Source organism: Equus quagga, chromosome 13 (assembly GCF_021613505.1).
Source record: "Equus quagga isolate Etosha38 chromosome 13, UCLA_HA_Equagga_1.0, whole genome shotgun sequence".
Classification (NCBI taxonomy): domain Eukaryota; kingdom Metazoa; phylum Chordata; class Mammalia; order Perissodactyla; family Equidae; genus Equus; species Equus quagga.
Window position 1 is genome coordinate 96342956 of NC_060279.1, and position 20190 is coordinate 96363145.

General features: G+C 50.1%; 2 protein-coding genes across 8 annotated transcripts in view; both read right to left on the reverse strand.

The window, feature by feature from the left end:
* LOC124249743 (heterogeneous nuclear ribonucleoprotein U-like protein 1) overlaps positions 1-8692 on the reverse strand; it is a 35366-nt gene extending 26674 nt beyond the window's left edge. Inside the window, exons 1-3 of one of the 6 annotated variants that reach the window (XM_046681025.1) lie at positions 8601-8692; positions 2938-3063; positions 701-854 (exon numbers count right to left, since the gene is read on the reverse strand). In XM_046681025.1, the coding sequence (XP_046536981.1) occupies positions 701-854; positions 2938-3058 (275 nt within the window). In that variant the 5' untranslated portion in view covers positions 3059-3063; positions 8601-8692. Of the gene's footprint in view, positions 1-700; positions 858-2937; positions 3064-6679; positions 7091-8600 lie in introns of those variants that run through there. The other 5 variants (XM_046681024.1, XM_046681021.1, XM_046681020.1 and 2 more) reach the window with 5 other exon arrangements.
* Positions 8693-9405: 713 nt separating this feature from the next.
* Positions 9406-20190, reverse strand: part of LOC124250675 (tyrosine-protein kinase receptor UFO) — a 28098-nt gene continuing 17313 nt past the window's right edge. For both annotated transcript variants that reach the window (XM_046682781.1, XM_046682782.1), the window contains 8 exons: positions 19990-20085; positions 19777-19854; positions 17893-17985; positions 17389-17510; positions 16666-16775; positions 13560-13719; positions 12885-13021; positions 9406-11257 (listed from right to left, as the gene is read on the reverse strand). In XM_046682781.1, coding sequence (XP_046538737.1) covers positions 10906-11257; positions 12885-13021; positions 13560-13719; positions 16666-16775; positions 17389-17510; positions 17893-17985; positions 19777-19854; positions 19990-20085 — 1148 coding nt within the window. In that variant the 3' untranslated portion in view covers positions 9406-10905. The remainder of the gene's footprint in view (positions 11258-12884; positions 13022-13559; positions 13720-16665; positions 16776-17388; positions 17511-17892; positions 17986-19776; positions 19855-19989; positions 20086-20190) is intronic.

A 20190-nucleotide genomic window follows, 5' to 3' on the forward strand; every position in this document is an offset into this window, starting at 1 on the left:
ACAGGAGCTGAAGGAGGGAAAGTGGGAGGGGCAGGACTGTGGCTGGGGTGAAGTAGGTGGGGGTAGGCGGTCTTGTCAGGAAAGGGAAAAAGGAAATGACCAGGGCAGAGAGGCCACGCCCTCCTGTGAGCTCCTGACACTCACATGCACCCTGACTACTCACCCTACTAGGTGAGTAGTAAGCCACTGGGTTGTGGCTTACTTGTGTATGTCTCTCTCTCAGTCCCTATACTGTGAACAACAGAAAGAAAAATCCACTGTCCAAATCATCTGTGTTCCCAGTGTTCAGCCCAAGGATAGGCATCTTGTGAAAGCACTGAGTGCTGACAATGAATGAATGAGTAGAAGGGTCAGGAAATAGATCTTTCTTTCAATAGAAGGATACCAAGCAGCCATTAAGAATAGGACAATAGGACACCAGGCAGGACTGCAGGGCAGTAGGACAAAGGATTGAAGAGGCAGGATGGCATCTCACTCATGAAAGGCAAGGTGTTGGACTTTACCCTGCAGGTAATGGGAAGGGAAAAACTGAGAGAAAGACTAAAAGTTTAGCAAAGTTGAATCTGGCAGTGAGTGCAGGAAGGACTCGGGGAGAGTGTGAGGGAAGGGAGAACTCTGCTCTGCCCCTCTTGGTTAGTACAAAGGTTCTAGTGGCACTGGGCTATGGACAGAGACCTACAGAACAAAGAGTGACACCTACCTCCTATCCTCTCGGTGCTCGAAGTAACCCCGTCCCCGGTTTTCTTCATAAGGCCTCTTGCGACTCTGGAATTGCTGTCTGTCTGGCTTAAGCTGAGATGCTTCAGGTGGGAGGAAGCTGGTGGGTGCTTCCTGCTTCATCTCTGTCTTCACTTCTACTGTTGGGATAAATCCAGATGGTCAAGACACTTGAAAACTCCTCAGCATCACTTTTCTGGTCCCCTTTACCTCAGGAGCTGTTGGCAGGATCCTGACTACCGTGACGAAGGGCTGGACTCAGGCAGTTTGCTGGGTTTAACCAAAGCCTGCTGAGGGAACCAAGAAGGCTGTACTGGAGAACAGGGTGAGGATAAAGGGAGGCCGGAGACGGCCAACCAGGCACATCAGAACTGGCAGTCGATGGGGTGACAGATGTCAGTCAGATAACTCTCAGGCTTCATGGGGAGGGAGAGGAGACTTCAGCACTAAAGAAGGACCTACAAGCTCTCTAAGGGCCTACCCAAAGGTGGAATAGCTGCCTTTGGCTACTGTGCCAAAGGCCCTGTGAAAGCTGACAGCTGCCTTGGCCTGTACAGAGTAGTAGAGAGCCCTAGAAGACTTCTAAAATCCTTTTAAACCCTGAGATTCCACGATCCTACATTCTCCAATTTTCCCTCCCAAAGAATTTCTCCACCTCAGTTCTTACACAGCTTCTTCAGCCTGGCAAGGGAGGGGAGAAGGTCAACTGAACAGAGCGTTGTGGTCTTGCAGCTAACTCCACTGGCTTTATTCACTCTACCACAAAGCCCAGAATCATTCCAGGAGGGAGGGTCTGCATTTAAGGCAGCCCAGAGGTGTGACGGCCTCAGTAAGTCATAATATATAGAGGAAGTCAAGATGGAACAACGTGTTGTGGGCCACAGGAAAGTTCTGGTCTCAGGCAGACTCTAAGAATCAGCACCTAACCGAGAACAAACCGTGGATTCATCCCAGCTTCATTCCTCCCACAGCATCTATGCTTGGTGCTGTGGATCACTCATGTCCACTCATTTCAGCACTCAACCCAAGACTACCCTGGATCACGTCCTAGTTTTGGCATGCAGAACACGCCTCTCAGATAGAGCTCCTGGTTCTCCATGGTAGGGATGGGGCTCACCCATCTGAAGACAGCCTCCATGGTTCCCAGCACAGCACTGAGCTCACATGAAGGCCTGATAAATGCCTGTTGATAATGGCACAAAAAATACTCTCCTTGGGCCAAACGATCCCAAAAGTCTCACAGAGCCTGACACGAATCTGCAGTTTAACCTACATTCACTAAAATCCTGAGCCACGCACAAGAAATGTCTGGGGATTTCACTTTGTGGATGAACCAGAATGGAATTAGATAGAATCAAGGAGATTCGCTAAGAAAGGGCACCAGGGCCACAACACATTGAAAGAAGCACAAGACTGGGAGTCAATTCTTGCTCTGTCATTACTCAACAGTGGGACTCAGCTTTCCAAACAGTAGGACACAAATAGTGAGGAACGCTCCTTATTAACCAAGAGCAGAGGCCCAGGAGCCAGTTTCCTGAGTTCTAACTCCAGTTCTGCCATCAGACAAACCACCTCCCCAATCTGTAAAATGGGAAGGAGAAAGCTAGATTATGTCTGTGTTTCCCAAATCAACATTATGGGGAACTTGGTTCTGCAAAGACATACTTACATGTTTGGGAAATCTTGTGTTTAAACAATGTGACACAGAGTTTTCTTCAATCCAGGACTCCTTAGAGCCTTTAATGTTCTAATAAGCACAGTGACTCTCCCAGAGGTGGCACGACATATGCTACATTTATTTTCCAGATGTGTTTGGCCAAGGAACCCTTTTTGAGAAGTCCTCAATAATATCTCCTGAAACAATATTCCTCAGAACACGGGAAATACCAGACTAGATTTAGAAGATCCTTTCTGGCTTACACATTCTAAGATTCTAAATAAGACTCAGGTACTGGCTTCCAAATCTAAACTCTCCAGGGTGTTGACACTAACATGTGAAAACAGATACCATGAAAACGCCCCTCTCCCAATACCTGGGAGTGGGACTAAGTTCTTTCTTTCAAAAAAAAAAAAGCCTTGCCAGAGTGACAAACTCAAATAGACCGGCCAAGAGGAAGATGCAAAGTCTGTCTGGGAAGACAGGCTCTATGCAGAGGGTAAGTAAGAGCCACCTATAGATTCTACTTCCCTCAAAGAGATGTACCGCACGCACTTTCCTACCTGGGCAATAGGCCTGCTGCTGCTGCTCCACTTCCAGCGGTCTCCTCTCGTAGCCTGACTCGTTCTCTTGCTTGATAACCTGGGCCTCATAGAATTGGTTCTGCCTGGTAATATTGTCCATGACATCTTAAAATAAAAAATGGCCAGTTAGAAGGGTACTTCTTGGGATTAGAGGTGGCTTTTTTATGCTACACGATGTCCTCCCCACTTAGGATCTGTCAGCGGCTAAAAGATGTGACAACCCCTTGAGATGGAAGCCTATCTGGGCAGTCAGCAGACCCAACTTCCTGAGGATGTATCCTCTTGGCCCTCAAAAGGCTGGAGATCTATCTGTGACTGGGTTCTACAGAATCCCAACATACACAACCAACTGAAACAGAACTGTTCTGCTTAAAGCGAGAAGATGGGAGCGTCAGAGAAGAGGTCCAGCTTGACCTTGCCCTCTAAGTTCCCACTCCAGGGCGGCAGGCAATTCTACAGACACCTGGGACTCCTTGGAGCACAGTTGAAAACCCCACCAGCCTAGCTGCTCTCTGACATGGTATAATGCTTAGGAAGTTGCCTTCAGGGCACAACCTTAAAAACTGTTCAGAGCACAAACCAGTCCTCTGCCCAGCCCAATTCACTAATCCTACCAGCACAGCCAACCCCCTTTAGGAATCTCTTGCACCCTGCAATAGCTGCAAAGATAAAGGGTAACCATCTCAGTTGAAGAGGAAATGGAGGAGGAAGGAAAGGAATTGTTAAGACAACAGAAATCATGAAAATAGAGGCCTTCAGACTCATTAGGGATAAGCCCTGAAATACTTGGGAGTTAAGTAGGAAGGTGTCTTGTGGATCCAGGAGAAGCTCAGCTGAAGGATGGTGACAATAACAACATTAACGACTCACAGAGTGCATACTACACACCAGACCCTGGGATACACCTAAGAATAAGCTTGTCCTACTGAAGCCTTCAGTTTAGTGAGACAGACGCATATTAAACAAATACTTAAAACACAAAAAGGTAATAATGATTGTGTTAAGGGCGACAAAGAGGTACCAGGAGCTAAGACAGGGCCCCAGAGAGTAACAAATACGCCTCGACAGAAAGGATACACAGGCAATAACTTGGTGATGACAATGGAGAGAACATTCCTGGGGTTGGGATAACACATGTGAAAGCTCAGGGGTGGGACTAAAACCAGAGTACCACACCTGAAACTCTCTCAAAGAGAACCTTGCAGCCAAACCCAGAGAGAAGTATGGAAACCTAGGATGAACAGCAAGCAGGCTCTCCACCCTAGGGGCAAGCTCTGCTAAGTGCCTCTAGGGCCCTACTAGTGGCTGTGCCAGGACCAGTGAGGGAGAACCACGGGGAAGGAGAGACTATTCTGCTAACTGATTGGATCCTTTCTCAGAGGACAAATACATCTGAGCACAAACTAGGTGCAGCCCAAAGGGAGGAAAGTAACAGATTACATGGTTTGCTACAGGTCTGTTTACTGGGGCTGAAGGAAGGGTTGGAGGGTGGCATGAAGGCGGCTCAAAGGATTTTGCTGTAGGGGGCAAGAGAGAGGGGAAGAAATAATAGCTCCTTAATTGGAACACAGGGGATCCTTTCAAATCATTCTGTTTCTTCCAAGCTCCAAGCACAGTGCTCTTCTTCCCACAAAGCCTCACACCTCTCTTCCCAAGAATCTCTCCTGTGCCCAATCAGGCAGCTTCGCCTAGAGAAGCTATGATTCTGGGATCCTTGTCCACTCTCTAAAACATCCATCTCCTAACAATAGGCAGGCCCAGTGCTAAGCCCCTTACACATGTAATCTCATTCACAACAATCCTGGGGGCACTATTATCCGTATTTTACACACAAGGAAACAAGGGCTCAAAGAGGTGAAGTGACTTACCCAAGTCACAGAGTCACGTTTGAAACAAAGTCTGTCTGAGTCTAGAGTCTGCTCTGGAGCACCTAACTCGCTCTCCAGAGACACCTCCGGCCATTGGCCCTTTTCCTACGCATTCCTGACAGGGTCTTTCCTGCCCTAGAGGTGCATGCTGGGCCACTCCTCCTTCCTTCACAGGTCTCTGCAATGGGAAGTACTCTTCCCAGCACCTGGGTCCTGGACAATCCCTAGGCTGCTCTCCACCCCAAATCTACACTCAGGTTGCTCCCCTCCAGGAGATCCCATCTCTCACAAACAAGTAAGTACTCAATGCCCACCCCAAATCTTGTCTCTTCCCTGAACCCCTTGTTCTCATTCCCTTAGCCCCATGGCCCAGGGTGCCCTCTTTTCAGAGAAATGCCAGAAATCCTGGACACCAGAGAACTTTCTCCTTATTCCTGACCCTCTCCAATCCCCATTCCCTGGTCCTGTTAGGAAGCCACCCTTTGTAACTCCAGATTTACTCCCTTCCACACCAGGGTCTCCTCTCTTCAGACAATCACAGACCTACCCTATCCCCTCTCAGTTCAAGTCATACCTTCTGGCTGATGTAGAGATTCTCTGCTACCCCCTAAGGCACCCCCATCCCTGGGCACACAAATAACTGCTTCTGGGGACCAAGGAGCCCTCTCTGGAGACGCCCAGCCCCAGAAACACTCCCCGGTCTCCACCTTGAGGCCCCCAGCCAAGTCAACAGGTTTTCTTTCTCTCCTTACACATTCTACACTCTCCCCTCCCCCATATTTGCTAGACTAGCTACACACTCCTGTGCTACTCACAAGGAGCCTCTATCCCCCAGATCTCCATCGACTTCAAACTCCACCAACTTATCTGCCTCGCTCTATCCCAGCTACCTCTGCTCACCAAACAGTCTATATTGTTAATCCAAGATCATTCAGCAATAGCCACGGAGTTATCTGTCCTCAGAGCCTTCCCAGCTCTAGTCCTCTAGGTCCCTTGTCCAGTGAAGCATCCTTCCTCCCCCTGCCAGCCTCCAGACATCAAGGTTCCCTATGCTTCCTCTGGAAGTCAACCGGAAGGTCCCCAGATTTCCTAGCACCAAATGCCCAAGTTGTCCCTCCCTCGGGGCTGGCCTTCCAGCCCTGGATCTCAGAGTCCCCCAGGCCATCCTCAGACAGATGTGGGTCCCCCACGGTCCAAACACATAGTGGTCTCCCACATCCCCTAAACGCTCACCAGCCAAACACCAGAGTACCCAGTCCATCAGACCCACCCCGGCCAGACATCAGCACACCCATCTCACTAAGCCACCCCAGTACCAAATATGAGAATTCCCAGTACCTCATCCAGCAGCAAACTCCAGGATCCTCCATCCTCAAAACTCTCTCAGCCCTGGACACCCGGTCATTCCTTGCCCAGCCCGAAAACGCGGCTCCCAACACCCAGCCCAAAGGCTGGGCTAGCACAGCCCCCAAGCCCACCCAGTACCAAACCCTGGGATCCCCATTTCTAAAACCCTCCTCTGCCCCTGAATAGAAAATCTCTTGTTCTTCCGACTCTCTTTGGCTCCACAAACCACCGCTTACGGCCCCCGAGCCCTAGGCTCTACGCCCCTCAGATCATCCTCATCTCCGAAACCGGGAGCCCCCACTCCACTATCTCCCCTGCACCGAATGCCAGGATCCACCCTCCGGTCGTCCCGAGGCCCTGGTCCCCAGATCCTTTTCAGCGGCGGGTGGCGGGATCCCCCAATCCTCAGACCGTCTCCCCGACCTGGGGCGCCGGACTCCCGCGTCCCACAGCCCTTCCTCGGCCCGGACTCTGGGCTCCCCGGCCCCCGCCCCGCGCACTCTCACAATGTCCGTCCGGCCCCGAGTAGCCGCCAGGCTCCGGGTGCGGCTGCAGCCCGGGCGGCGGTGGCTGCGCGGTCCCCTCCAGCTCGGAGCCCCCCTCGGTCTCGACCTCCTCGTTGTTGTGCCCGGGTCGCCCCGGTTCGTCGTCGGCCTCGAGCTCCCGCTCGTCGTCGGGCTCCTCGGCCTCCAGCGCCGCCTGCAGCCGCTCAGCAAGCTCGGCCTTGAGGCCGCGAGTGTCCAGGCCGCGGCGCTGCAGCTCCTCGCGAAGTTCGTTCACCTTCAGACGGCGCACATCCATGGCCCGGGCCCCCGGGGCGGCCCCCGAGCCCGGCCCGGCCTTCCAGGGCTCTGTCCCCCTTAAACCTTTCCTGTCAGGAGGCGAAGGGGGAAAGGGGGGGGGCCCCCCACTCCAATGGCGGCGGCGGCTCAAAATGGCCGCCGCCGCCGCCTCCCCCTCCCCGGTTGCCCCGTGCGATGCAACAGGGGTGCCAATTGGCCACCTCGTGAGGGCAACGGGCGCGGGCCTAGAGACCCAGCCAATGAGAGCGCGGCTTTCAAAAGAATGGCAATGAAAGGGCTCAGGAGCAGCCGAAGAGGAAGCGTTGGCCTACGTTGATGCCGCGGCCGGAATAGTGGGCGGGAAAACGCAGGAGGCGGAGCGCGCGGTGATTGGATAGTGCCCGCGCGCCCGCTCCCGTAGGATCAAATGAGGGAAAGGAGTGAGGACTTGGACCAATCAGCGATGAGATCTCAGAATGGGCGCCCCACACGGCCTTTCCTGCGCGATCCTTTCATCAAACTAGTGTCTCTGTAACACATATCCTGATTGGTCTAGATCTCCCGCCCCTAGAGGCGTCCAAGCGGGTAAAACCACTAGAACCAATCAAAGGGAGGGTCGGTCGACCCCTCCTTTCGCTGTTGCCTCTAAGAAACCGGAAAGACATGAATCCACGAAGGACCCGCCCCTTGCCGTTAGGGCGGTTTCAAAACAATCTGCCCACCAATCGCAGTTATCGTTTTATCTCACTAAAGCCTGTACAGTTGAATCGCTTTAGGAAAAGCTAACCACATTGGCCATTCTTCAGCGGACTGCCTCACAAATTTCGCTGTAGGAGGTATACGAATTAAAGATTAAGTGGATTAATTATTCTTAATCTGGAAAAAAACTCAGTTGCCTTTATGAAAAGCAACCCTTTGACTTTAGAGAGTCCTGCAGGTTTGAAAATAGAAGCTAGTCTACCAACGGGAGAAAAGTTGTAAAGGAAATCGCACCCTCTCCCCTTTGATAGTACAGCTCACAGGGCTCCTCTTTCCACGATCTGAGCTTCGCGGCCATCCTTCTCTATGGTTGGGTTCTTACGTGGAATGGGCGCTCTGCACGCGACCATAGAGCCTTCCCCTCCGGGAAGACCTCCAGAAGTTCGCGGGTCTCTACCCCAAATCCTCTAAACGGCTCTTCAGTGCATCTGGCTGTTTGGCGTCTGTACTGACAAGCTCAAAAACACACGTCCGTAGTTACGCCTCACGCTGCTAAATACAAACGCCACAGAGTTTCACAATGTCTAACGCTGCACCACCTGTTGCCTCTAACTGAAAAGACTCAAAACTTCTGTAAGATACACAATCGAGATACATGGCGCAAACGCCCGCTGCGCTCTGAGCCATACCTTCAGCCCACAAAAGCCACACACGACCTCTATTTAGACAAAGGCACACACAACACGGATAAACAAATGGCCGTGAATCAGGTCAGATGCCTCAATACAGGGGATAATAAACCAAACTGCAGACTAGATGTGCCCACTAAGGTCCGCACGGGCAGGGGGCATCCAATGATAAAGACACACAGGACGGTTACACGACAAGCTTACACTACAGCAACCTAGACACACAGCACCCACTCAGAAGCGGGACAGACACTCACGTGGGCCCGGAGGTTTCAGTCCAGACACCCCGCCCCTCGCCCACGTCCGACTTCCTCTCTCCCCCCAGCTTCCCAGGATGATTTGTTCTAAAAAACTTTGTGGCCCGGATTGAACTGTTCACCGTTCTCAGCAGACGCCACCGGGGGGCGTCCGGGCGCTGCCAAGGGTTCCTCCATCTGCTGCCGGACACACCCAGAAACGTGTGCCCGCGATGAGTGCAAAACGCAGGGGGCTTGTTTGGCAGGAGTCCCTTTGTGGGCTGGTGGTTATCGGAGGTGTTCTGTGCCTGTGTTTCTATGTGAATCTGAACGTTTGGGTCTGTGAGTACCTGTTGTACTTTATATGTCCCTTTGTATTTGTGTCACTTTACTCTGTGTCTGTATATGTGTTACTCTAGTTTCTTCCTATTCCTGGGGAATATCTGCCTGTGCATGTGTTTGTAAATATGTTTGTATCTATGTAATTTTGTGTGTCTCTGTTACTCATATGTCTGAATTTCAGTATCTCTGTATTTGTGACCAGGTGTGCCTATGTCCATTAATTCACGTGTCTGTTACTTTAGGGGGAGGAGTGTCTCTGTGTGACCCTGTGTGAATATCTCTGTGCCTATTCCTTGCTAGGGGTTTCAGAGAGCCTGCATTTCTTTGCTTGCGTGTCTTTTTGTCTATGTGTATGTTCATTTCTACACTCTTTAGTGAGGGGAGAACTCCTAGACCCCACCAAACCTTTCTTTTTACTGAAGGGGAAACTGAGTTGCCAGGGAGGGGGGCCACATGACAGCTGAGTGGAGACAAGAGACAAAAGTGTGGTTACAAAGTTTTATGTGATCTGAGCCCCTCTGGAGGCGCCAGAGTCCACACTCAGTACAGGGGCATGAGAGACTGGCTCAGGGGGGCAGCATGACCCAAAAGGAGAAAGATTGTCCCCTGGGGAAAGGAGGCACTCCTAAAGCATTGCACAGGCTTGAGGGAGGCGCACCCCTACAGGAGGGGAGGAGGAAGCAGAGGTGGCTAAGAAGGGGAGGGTCACAGAGAAGAATATAAGGTTAGAACCTTGGAATCGTACCTTGGAATTCTAGACCTTTAGAAGCTTACAACATTTGAATCTTAGAACTACAGTGCCTCAAATCTTAAGATTTAGAACTGTGAATTCTTAGACCCATAACTAGCATCCTAGAAAGGCAGAATGCAGCATGGAACCTAAAGGTGTCCAACATTAGAAATCATTAGAGCTTTGTCATCTAATTAGTCACAAATAACTGTAGAGTCTTATGCTTTAGTTGCTAAGGATCCAGAATCTTGGACCGATAGAATCTAGAGTGTCTTGGAACATAGAACAGAACAACATTAGAATCTTAGAATTTAATAATCTAGAATCTTGAAGCATATGATCTAGAATCTTAGACACGTACAATCTAGGTTCTTAGACTAAGTCTTAGAACATCACATCTTAGATCACGAGACCTTAAAACCTCCATCTTTAGACTCTTAGAACTTTTGAATTGCAGTTTCTAGAATCTTAGACCTTTAGGATCCAGAATCTAACAAGAATTTTGAAGATCATAAAGTCTTAGAAACTATAACTGACCATGATTAGAATTTTAGAACTTGAGAAGATAAAATCTTGAAGCCTTATGATTTGGAGTCTTATAGCCAGAGGATTTACACTCTGAGGCTTAGAACATCAAATTTTAGAACATTAGGCCTTAGGACCTCCATATCTAGAATTGTAGAATTTTTAGAATTGTAGAATCTAGAATCTTACACCCTAAGGATTCAGAATCCTAGAAAAATAAAATCTAGAATCATGGAGGCTTAGATCCCAGAATTAGAATCTTAGAGCTTTAGCTACAAAATCTTGTGGGCTTTATCAAGAATCTCAGAACCAGAAAAATCTAGAACCACAGAATCTCAGAGCCTTAGAATATAGACCTTAGAATTTCTATGTCTAGAATCTTAGCACTTTAAAATTAAAGACTTTGGAATATCAGGTCCTTAGAACCAAAGACTTATAGCATCTTTGAAACCTAGAAGCTTTGAATCTAGACTCTTTAAACCATAGAATCTAGAATTGTGGAATGTTAGACCCAGGAGGACCCCTAGAGATTGCAGTCCAACCCCTTCCTTTTACACACAGATATGAAGGCATGGAAAAGGGAGAGGATCTGTCTGGGATGGAAGGGGAATAGGTAGAAAGAAGGGGCTGCAGTTGGGAGTAAGGCCTGGAGTGGGACAGTAGGGGGGGTTCCCCCAGTGGCAGTGCCTAGCTTGGGTCCTGAGAGGGAGTCCCAGGTAGAGGGTTGTCTCAGGCTCCATCCTCCTGCCCTGGGGATGCTGGGGAGCCCCTGTCAGCAGGCAGGGTGGGGCCAGGGGCTGTGGAAGGGCAGAGGACATAGCGTCCAGCAGGATGGACCTCGGCTGCAGTGAGGCAGCTGCAGGAATCCTTAGGGTCAGGCTGTGTTGGGGGGTCAGCTCCTCCAGCAGCTCCAAGTGGTTCAGGATGACCCACACCCTCATCCATGTTGACATAGAGGATTTCGTCAGGCTCCTGGGCAGGGGGCAGGGCCTTCAGCGTGTTCTCCAGATCTTCTCGTAGCTCTGCAAAACTTGGCCGGTCCCGGGGGTTTAGCTCCCAACACCGGGACATCAGGACATACCTAGGGCAGCAAAGTGAGGGGTGGGAGACTGAGCAGGGGCTCAGAAGGGGGAACATTCTGGGAGTCTGGGGGCATTTCATGGGACTGGAGGGAACCATAGCAGTTTGGGGGCATCTATGGATTTTTGGGAATTCTCAAGAGTTTTGGGGTGGGGGGCTGTTCTGAGAGACTCAGGAGCTGGAAAGGATCTTGGAAAGCCTCTCTGGGTATGGGGTGGTGTTCTAGTGAGCGCTTGCTAGAGCAGAGCTTCTCAGTGTGGCTCCCCAGAACAGTCTCTGGCCATCAAAGCCCTGCAAGCTGTGTTGATTTAAAATATGTGCTCAAATTCTTTGCCATTCCTCCCTTGAAAAGATGGAGCCTAGTTTCCTTCCCCTTGAGTGTGAACTGGACTTAGTGACTTGATTCTGACTTGGCAGCAGTGATGGTGTGTGTGACTTCTGAGACTAGGTTAAAAAAGGCATTGTGGCTTCTTCCTTGCTCTTTCTCTTGGAATGCTAATCTGGGGGAGGCCAGCCGCCATGTTGTGAGGAAGCTCAAGCAACACTATGGAGGGGACTGCATGACAAGGAACTGAGGCCTCCTGCTACAGCCATGGGAGTGAGCCGCCTTGAAAGCCACTTTCCAGTCTCAACCTTCAGATGGCCGCAGCCCCAGCTGACATCTTGACTGTAACCTCATTAGAAACCCTGATCCAGAATCACCCTGCTAAGCTGTTCCCAGACTCCTGACCTTTGGAAACTGTGTGAGGTAATAAATGCTTGTTGGGTTTTTTTTTTCTAGCTACTGGATTTTGGGGTATAGATAACTAGTTCACCAGCTATGCAGCCTTTGGCAAGTGATTCGCCCTCTTTGTGGGCCTCAGTTTCCTTATCTCTAAATGGGAACAATAATGGTACCCATCTACCTCATATGGCTATGTAAGGAACAAATGAATTAATACCCGCAAAGCACCTAAAACAGTGCCTTCTAGTAAATTCTGTAGAAATGTTAGCTGCCCTCAGCTCTTGGAGCACCCAAGAAGGACCTGGGGAGTCTAAATCCCCAGGCTATCCCCTCCTGATCCAAGCAACATCTTCTCTTTACCCCCAAGTGCTGGATAAATGTTCTGCTCTTCTCTGAGTGTCGTGAGATGGCAAAGTTTGATAAACACTGTCCTAAAGGATCTTGAGAACATCTCAGAGGAGACCTGAGAGTTTGGAGAAGCTCAATATAACAAACTAGAGGGTTTCGCAGAGGGTCCTGGGCATTGAAGACCATCTGGGGGAAGCTTGGGTGCTCAAGAGTCTGGGATGAATTAGAATTTGCGGGGAGTGGGGGGGGGTCTCAGAGGCAGGGCCCCCAGGTAAGGTTATGCAGGTTATTCATTGTTTGTGGATACCTGCCAAGGGGGCTGATCCAGCCTGCATTCCATGTACCAGGCAAAGGAGGAAAGGGCACCTTTTGCTAATTTACACCCCGTTGGCTAGCAGTGGTTCTGCAGAGCATGAGTGAGGGGGCAAGTGGGTTCCTCAACAGTTTGTGGGATTCTGTGCTGGGTTTAGAGAGTCCTGGATATTTTGGGCCATGTAGGGTCCTCAGGGTTTTGGAGTGAAATCTTGGATTGGGGGGGAGTCCTAAGGGTCCTCACAGTCCATCCAGACAGTCCACAGGCTGCTTCAGGCGGTTTCCCTGGCGCAGGTAGTCATAAATCTCGCTGTTCTCCACTCCTGGATATGGGGTTTGGCCCCGTGTGGCAATCTCCCACATTGTCACCCCAAAGGACCACTGTTGGGGGGAGGAGGGGGGAATTAGAGGGTTTCTCCTGCATAAAGAGACCCCCAAAACACAGGTTCATGGGTACACCCACACTTATGTGCACATGCATACACAACTATCTTTGTAGGTACATCACCGCTATTCACAAAACACTCCGGCACAGGTACACACTCATGGGGTAGCTTTTGTGCATGCATAGACATGCTCACCCATGCACACATTTACACACGTCAGGGATACATGACCTCATGTGTCACCCTCCACACCCTAGCTATACACATGTATACATACTTACCACTGCCTCTCCTAACCAAAACTGTCCACAGGTCCCATGTATGGACCTGCTACCATACACACATGAACAACGTGCATATCCCCAGCATGTCTGCACCATGTTTCACAGATGCCCACCGCACCCCCAGACATGCCTAGGCCATGTGGACAGGCCCCTGTGCAGGGAAGCCCTTCCATCCCTGTGAGCCCAGTGTGTGAGATGATCAAGCCACATCCGCCCACTGTTCCCTACTCCTGTAGGGGGCGCACATACCACATCACTCTTGCTGGTGTAGACGCGGTCAGCCAGACTCTCAATGGCGATCCACTTGACTGGCATCTTGGCGATGCGTCCCTGGCGGTAGTAGTCCCCATTGTAAATCTTCTTGGAGAGCCCAAAGTCCGCCACACACACGGACATGTTCTCATTCAGCCTATCCAGATTGGGGAGAGGAACAGGGTCATGGCATCGGCCCCCTCCACCAGGAAGCCTGCCTCCACTCTCAGACACTTCTTCATCTCCCACCTTGACGGTCCTGCTTGGGGTTAGGGATCTGTCTCCCCAGATCGCCCCACACTGGGAGGGAACTGCTTTACTTCTTGTTTCCTCTGTAAAATGAGGGTGGGGATAAGGGGCTGCTGAGGGCTCTGGCTTTCTGCCAGATTCCAAGGTCTTTCCTAGGTTCTTTGGGTTTGATTCTCTGATTTAAAAAACAAAACTGTTTTCTCGAAGTATACTCTCTATATAGAAAGATGCACAATTCTTAAGTGAACAGCTTACTGAATTTTCACAAACACACCCGTGTAACCAGAACCCAGATTAAGAAACAGAACATCGTAGGACGTCTGTCTAATGGAATCCCACACAACAGAGAAAAAGAACTACTGAGACACACGATGACACGGACCGATCTCAAAATATCACACTGAGTGAAAGAAGCTGCACACAAAGGAGTACAAATTGCATGATTCCATTTATATGACACTTAAGAACAGGTGACAGAAGTCAATGGTGAGAGAAGTCTATCCAGAACAGTGGTTACCCCTCGGGGGCAGCAACTGGGAAGGGTACAAGGGAGCCTGTGGGGCCTAGAAATGTTCTTTATCTTGATCTAGTGGTGGTGGTTTATGTGGGTCTATAGACAAATAAACATTCATTGAGCTGCACACATAAGATGTGCATATTTTAGTGTATGCAAAATACACATTGGTTTTTTTAAAACATGAAAAAGAAAGAAAGAAACACACGACCAGACCTCTCTTCCTGTAATTACCCCTCCAAGGGTAACCACAATCTTCACTTCTAAAGGCATGAATTACTTTTGCTTGTTTTGTCCTTTACGTAAATAGAAGAGTCCTTGCATCTGAGCTTCCGGGATTCTGTTTTTTTAAGAATTGATTATTTCTTGCCAGAGTGATGGGCCTGGGCAATGACCAATCAAAACAGACCCTGGAGGCCCCTGATAAGCCAGGAATTAATCTTTAATTTGCTGGGTCTAGGTCCAGAGGATCACAGAAGGCTATGGAGATGGGTGATGCTTGGGCATCTAAGCTGGTGGCTAAGGAGCACGTGAGGCTTGGGGTTGTGGCCAACTGTCAAGTGGTAATGAACTATTTCAATATTTTAACAACTTAACAGAAAGCACGACAGGTGCATAACACTTGATTGTCCACTCTGATTCTCAGTGTCATTATTACACTGGGGGCTTGACCAGGATTAGCTCAAGTTACAGACATAAAGGAAATTCCAGGGGACAGCCCTGTGGCCTAGTGGTTAAGTTTGGCATGCTCTGCTTCAGCAGGCGGGGTTCAGTTCCCAGGCGCAGACCTACACCACTTGTAGGTGACCATGTGGTGGCGGTGACCCACATACAAAATAGAGGAGGACTGGCATGGATCTTAGCTCAGGGGAAATCTTCCTCAAGCAAAAAGAGGAAGATTGGGGGGCTGGCCTGGTGGCATAGTGGTTAAGTTTGTGTGCTCTGCTTAAGTGACCTGGGGTTCGTGGGTTTGGATTCCAGGCATGGACCTATGTACCACTCAGGAAGCCATGCTGTGGAGGCATCCCACATACAAAATAGAGGAAGATTGGTGCAGATGTTAGCTCAGTGACAATCTTCCTCAAGCAAAAAGAGGAAGATTGGCAACAGATGTTAGGTAAGGGCCAATGTTCCTTGCTGAAAAAAAAAAGAAATTTCCATTTTGACTGAGTCTATTCAATCCTTTATATCTACTTTCCAGTTAACTGGAAATACAGGGAACAGAGGAACAAGGCAAATGCCACCACAAGGAAACAGACACATCTTATATACGGAAATCCTACAAGACAACTGGGCTGATCTCTTCCAAAAGAATATGCCATAAAAATATACAAAGATGGTGGCAGTGGGGGGAGGCTATTGTAGATTAAGAGAGACCAAAGGGGCATAACAACCAAATGCCATGTGGGAACCTTGCATAGATCCTGGATCAGGGGAAAAATAGCCCTAAAAGACATTTCGGAGGACAATTGGAAGCTTTTAAATATGGATTGGATATTAGGTAGTGTAACAGAATTATTTTGTTAATCTAATTAGAATTGTGATAACAGAACTGTGATTGGGCGTAAGTCCTTATTTTAGGAGATACCTACTGAAGACTTAGGGGTGAGGTGTCACCATCTCAGCAACTTACTTTCCAGTGGTCGTGAGAGGAGAGAGAGAAAGACAGCCAAGAGAGGAGAAATGTGACAAAATCTCCACAATGAGGCTATATGGGTGTTCGTTGTACAATTCTTTCAACTTTTCTGTAGATTGGGTTTTTCCAAAACAAAACTTGGGGGGAATAAAGAAATTTCCATATTCCCAAGAGTTGTGACCATTTACACGTCTTATAGAAGATTCTCTGATTCTCCAGCTCCAATTTCTATGAGCCAAACATGGTCATGAGGCTGATATTCTAAGCCTGTGTTTGTTTACACACACACAAACACACACACCGCCCGCCCTAGTTCTGGCCTATTTTCTGCTTTTCCATTGCACTGCTGGAGGGTCTGGTCTCCTTATCCAATGTGGCCTCTCTCCAAGGGCAGCCGTAGGCAAGACACTCAGCATGGAGGGGGACAGAGATGAGGCTCAAATGTCACCACCCTCATCGGTCACCTCTGTCCCTTTGCTCACCCCCTGCTGCTTACTGAGCCCAGCCTCTTGCCTCTTCTCTCTCCACATCCAAATACTCCAGAATCTCAGTGTAGGGCCCACCTCCTCCAGGAAGCCTTCCCCAAACCCCTTGCTGACCTCTCTATCTCTGTCCTGAGTTCTGACCTGCCCCCTCTTCCATCCTGGGAAGGAGGTAAGGAACTCTGAAGGAGGGGGGCGGTCCCAGGAAGGCTTGACACTCACATGCAGTTTCTGGCGGCCAGATCCCGGTGTATGAATCTCTTGGTACTCAGATACTCCATGCCACTGGCAATGTCTGCCATAAACTTCACCAGCATCTGAGTGGGCAGGAACTGAGGGGCCAGGGCAGGTGGGAATAGAAGTCAGCAGAGTTCCCGAGATCCCTCCCGCCCCTCTTCCTGTGTGTGCCTGTCTCTGCTCTGCAGTGGTTTCCCATGGCTCCAAGAATTAAACTCAACTTCTTCCCAAGAAGGCCCTGTATAATCCCCTCCTGCCTTCCTCTCCAACTGGATCCCCTACTGTTCTTGCTCTCAACATATGCTCCGGCTAGGGGCCTCCTTTTTGGTCTTCAAACAAGCCATGCTTGTTCCTACCACTGAGCCTTTGCCCGTGCTGTGCCCTCTGCTGGGACTGCTTCCTCCAGATCTCCCCATCTCCCTCCAGCGGGCTCCTCCTTCAAGGTCACCTCCTCAGTGAGACCTTTCCTGGCCACTCAAACGAATTGCATGGGTTCCCTATCATTCATCCCACTCTATTTCCTTCCTAGCACTTAAATTATCTCGCTTATTTATTTGTTAAGTTGTTTATTGCGTGGTCCCCCCACTGGCAGACAGCTCCATGAGAACAAGCTCTTGGTCACCATGTCTTCCCAGTGTCTGAGCAGCCCTGGGTCCCTGGTGGGTGCTCACTGTATACTGGTGGACCAGAAGATTAAGTGCCTCTCACCACTGGCTGGTCCCCGAGCCGGGAATAGAGAAGGAAACTGTGTAGGTCTCCATGTTTCATGAAAGGTAAGATGACCACAGGTGCCGGGAAGCCCTCTCGTTCGGAACCCTGGAAACAGACGCCTGAACCCCCCAGGTAGCCCTGTCACTCCAGTTGGGCAGAAGGGGAAGCCATCCCCTCTCCCAGCTCTGTCTCTCCCTCCCCGTCAAATCTGGCCTCCACATTGTTGGGAGGGGTGGCAGGGACCGAGCTTCAGAGCCATTTCCAGCACAGTTCCCAGACATGTTTCCCTGAGCCCTCCTGGGGACCTCAGCTATTTCTGGGAAAGGTCAGAGGTCACATTCCAAGCTGAGAGAGAGCAGAAGGAGGTGGGGGAGCTTGATATTTCTGAGGGAGGGGGGAACAGGGAGCCTGGAGGTTTGATTTTCCCAGTGCCTGAGGGAGGGGTCTTCCCTCTGATGCGGCCTCCATGGGACCTGGACCCTCTAAACGCGCCTCCCTCACCGATGAGCCTCATGACGTTGGGGTGGTCGAATTCCTTCATGCAGACGGCTTCACTCAGGAAGTCCTCCAGCTCTGACCTTGTGCAGATGGCAACTTAGGGGAGAGAAGAGGGTGAATGAGGAGGAAGGAGGGAGAGGGAGGGCTCTTTCGCTCCTCCTCCTCTCCTTCATCATCATCATCATCTTCATCAGACGTGATTAGTAAGTCCCAGGTGCTGTGCTCAGCACTTTACATGTATTAACTCCTTTACTCCCCTGAGGTACTACTATTATTATCCTCCTTTAAAGATGGGGAAACCAAGGCACAGGATAGTTAAGGAACCTACCTAGGCACACACAGCTTGCCAGTAGTATAGGCAGAATTCAAACCCAAGCAGTCTGGCTCTCGGGTTCATGTGCTCACACCCTGCTAGGCTGCTCCCAGCACATTTCCCACAGCCCTGGGGATCCATATGATCCCTGGATTATCCCTGTTTTACAATTCAGGACACTGGATCATAGAGGCAACGTGACTTGCCCAAGGTCGCAGAGCTGGGATTCAAACCCAGGTGGAGAATATAACCTGGTACATAGGAGGTGATCCATAATGAATGAATGAGTGAGAGAGTGATGACTCCTTAGCCCACGCTTTTAGCTCCTGTGATTCAGAACGGATCAATCCTCCCTCACTTCCAGCCCCGGCCTGACCCTCTATGCTTCTTCTCTGTGTGGAAAGGACTTGGCCCTGGACATCCTATGCTGTGTGACCCTGGACTGGGTCCTGTTCTCTCTGATGATTTAAGTAATATAGTTGCAGTCCACATTAATTACACATACTGTTGCCATCCCCAGTATTAAGTGCTTTGCCTGACAACACCCTCAAAGGTAGGAACATTATGATCCTTTATTCCAGATGAGGAAGGGGGGGCTCAGAGAGGGAAAGTCACTTGCCTGAGATCACACAGCACATAAATGATGAAGCCAGGTGTGCCTCATTCCAGACCTTTCCCTGCTCTGCCACATATCACAGGGGCCTGGCCCCTGAAAACTACATTTCCCAGGCTCCCTTTCCTGCTGATTTCCTGTTAGAGTTTGCCAAGAGGAAGCACTGAAGGGAGACTAGCAGGTGGGCAGGAAGAGGGGAAAAGCCAGGGTATTTGACCCTCTCTCTTTCTACTTCCAGTATTGCCTTGGTGGTGGCTGTGTCTCCTTTGTGTTTTTTTTCTTTTTTGAGGAAGATTAGCCCTGAGCTAACTACTGCCAATCCTCCTCTTTTTGCTGAGGAAGACTGGCCCTGAGCTAACACCCATGCCCATCTTCCTCTACTTTATACGTGGGATGCCTACCACAGCATGGCTTTTGCCAAGTTGTGCCATGTCCGCACCTGGGATCCGAACTGGCGAACCCTGGGCCGCGGACAAGCAGACCGTGCGAACTTAACCGCTGCGCCACCGGGCCAGCCCCTCCTTTGTGTTTTAAGCTCTCACAAGGTAGCTCCTAACTCTGTGATTCCCAAATCTCACCAGGTGTCCCTGGCCATGGGATCCGGTAACACCACTTCCTCCCCCTGCCCTTCATGCCCACGGGTGGAAGTGACAGTACTGCTGCTGCTAATCTCTAGGTTGCCTCACTGCCCCCAGTTCTTCCTTCAGTCCTTCCTACACCTCTGTAGTAATCTCCTCATATTAAATTCCTTCTGTGGAAGTACCTGGCATGGACTCCGTTTCCTGTCTGAAAACACTGAGATTCTATGCTAGGGCTAATTTGCCATTAACTCTTCTGCATTTCTGCCTCCTTAGGGGCATAGGGAAGGAGTGTGGGTTTAGAGAATGGGGTCCCAAATGGTGCGTATGTATGCATATGCATATATGCATGTATGCACATGTATCACACAATGAAGACTCACTCTTCATTGTCTTCACAGCCACCTTGAGGATGGAGTCGTCCTGGTTGAGCTGGCCCTCCATCACAGCTCCAAACTCTCCTGTGGGAGACCAGAAGGAGACATTGACCTCAGGCAGGCCTGTAGGGACTGCATTCCCTGTGGTTGGGTTTAGGAGAGGAAGTGCAGGACTTTAGGGTTCAGGGGCATGTGTGTACACGTGCTGGGGGCACTCACCTTCTCCCAGGGTCTTCCCCAGGGCCACCTTATGCCGGTCCACCATCACATCCCGCAGCTTCTCCTTCAGCTCTTCGCTGATGCCCAGGCTGTTCACTGCATTGGTGATGAGGAGAGAGGAGGACAGTGTATGGACAGAGACATGGAGCAGGGCTCACATTCAGGTGACACTCACCAATAGGGATATATTCATTGTTAAAA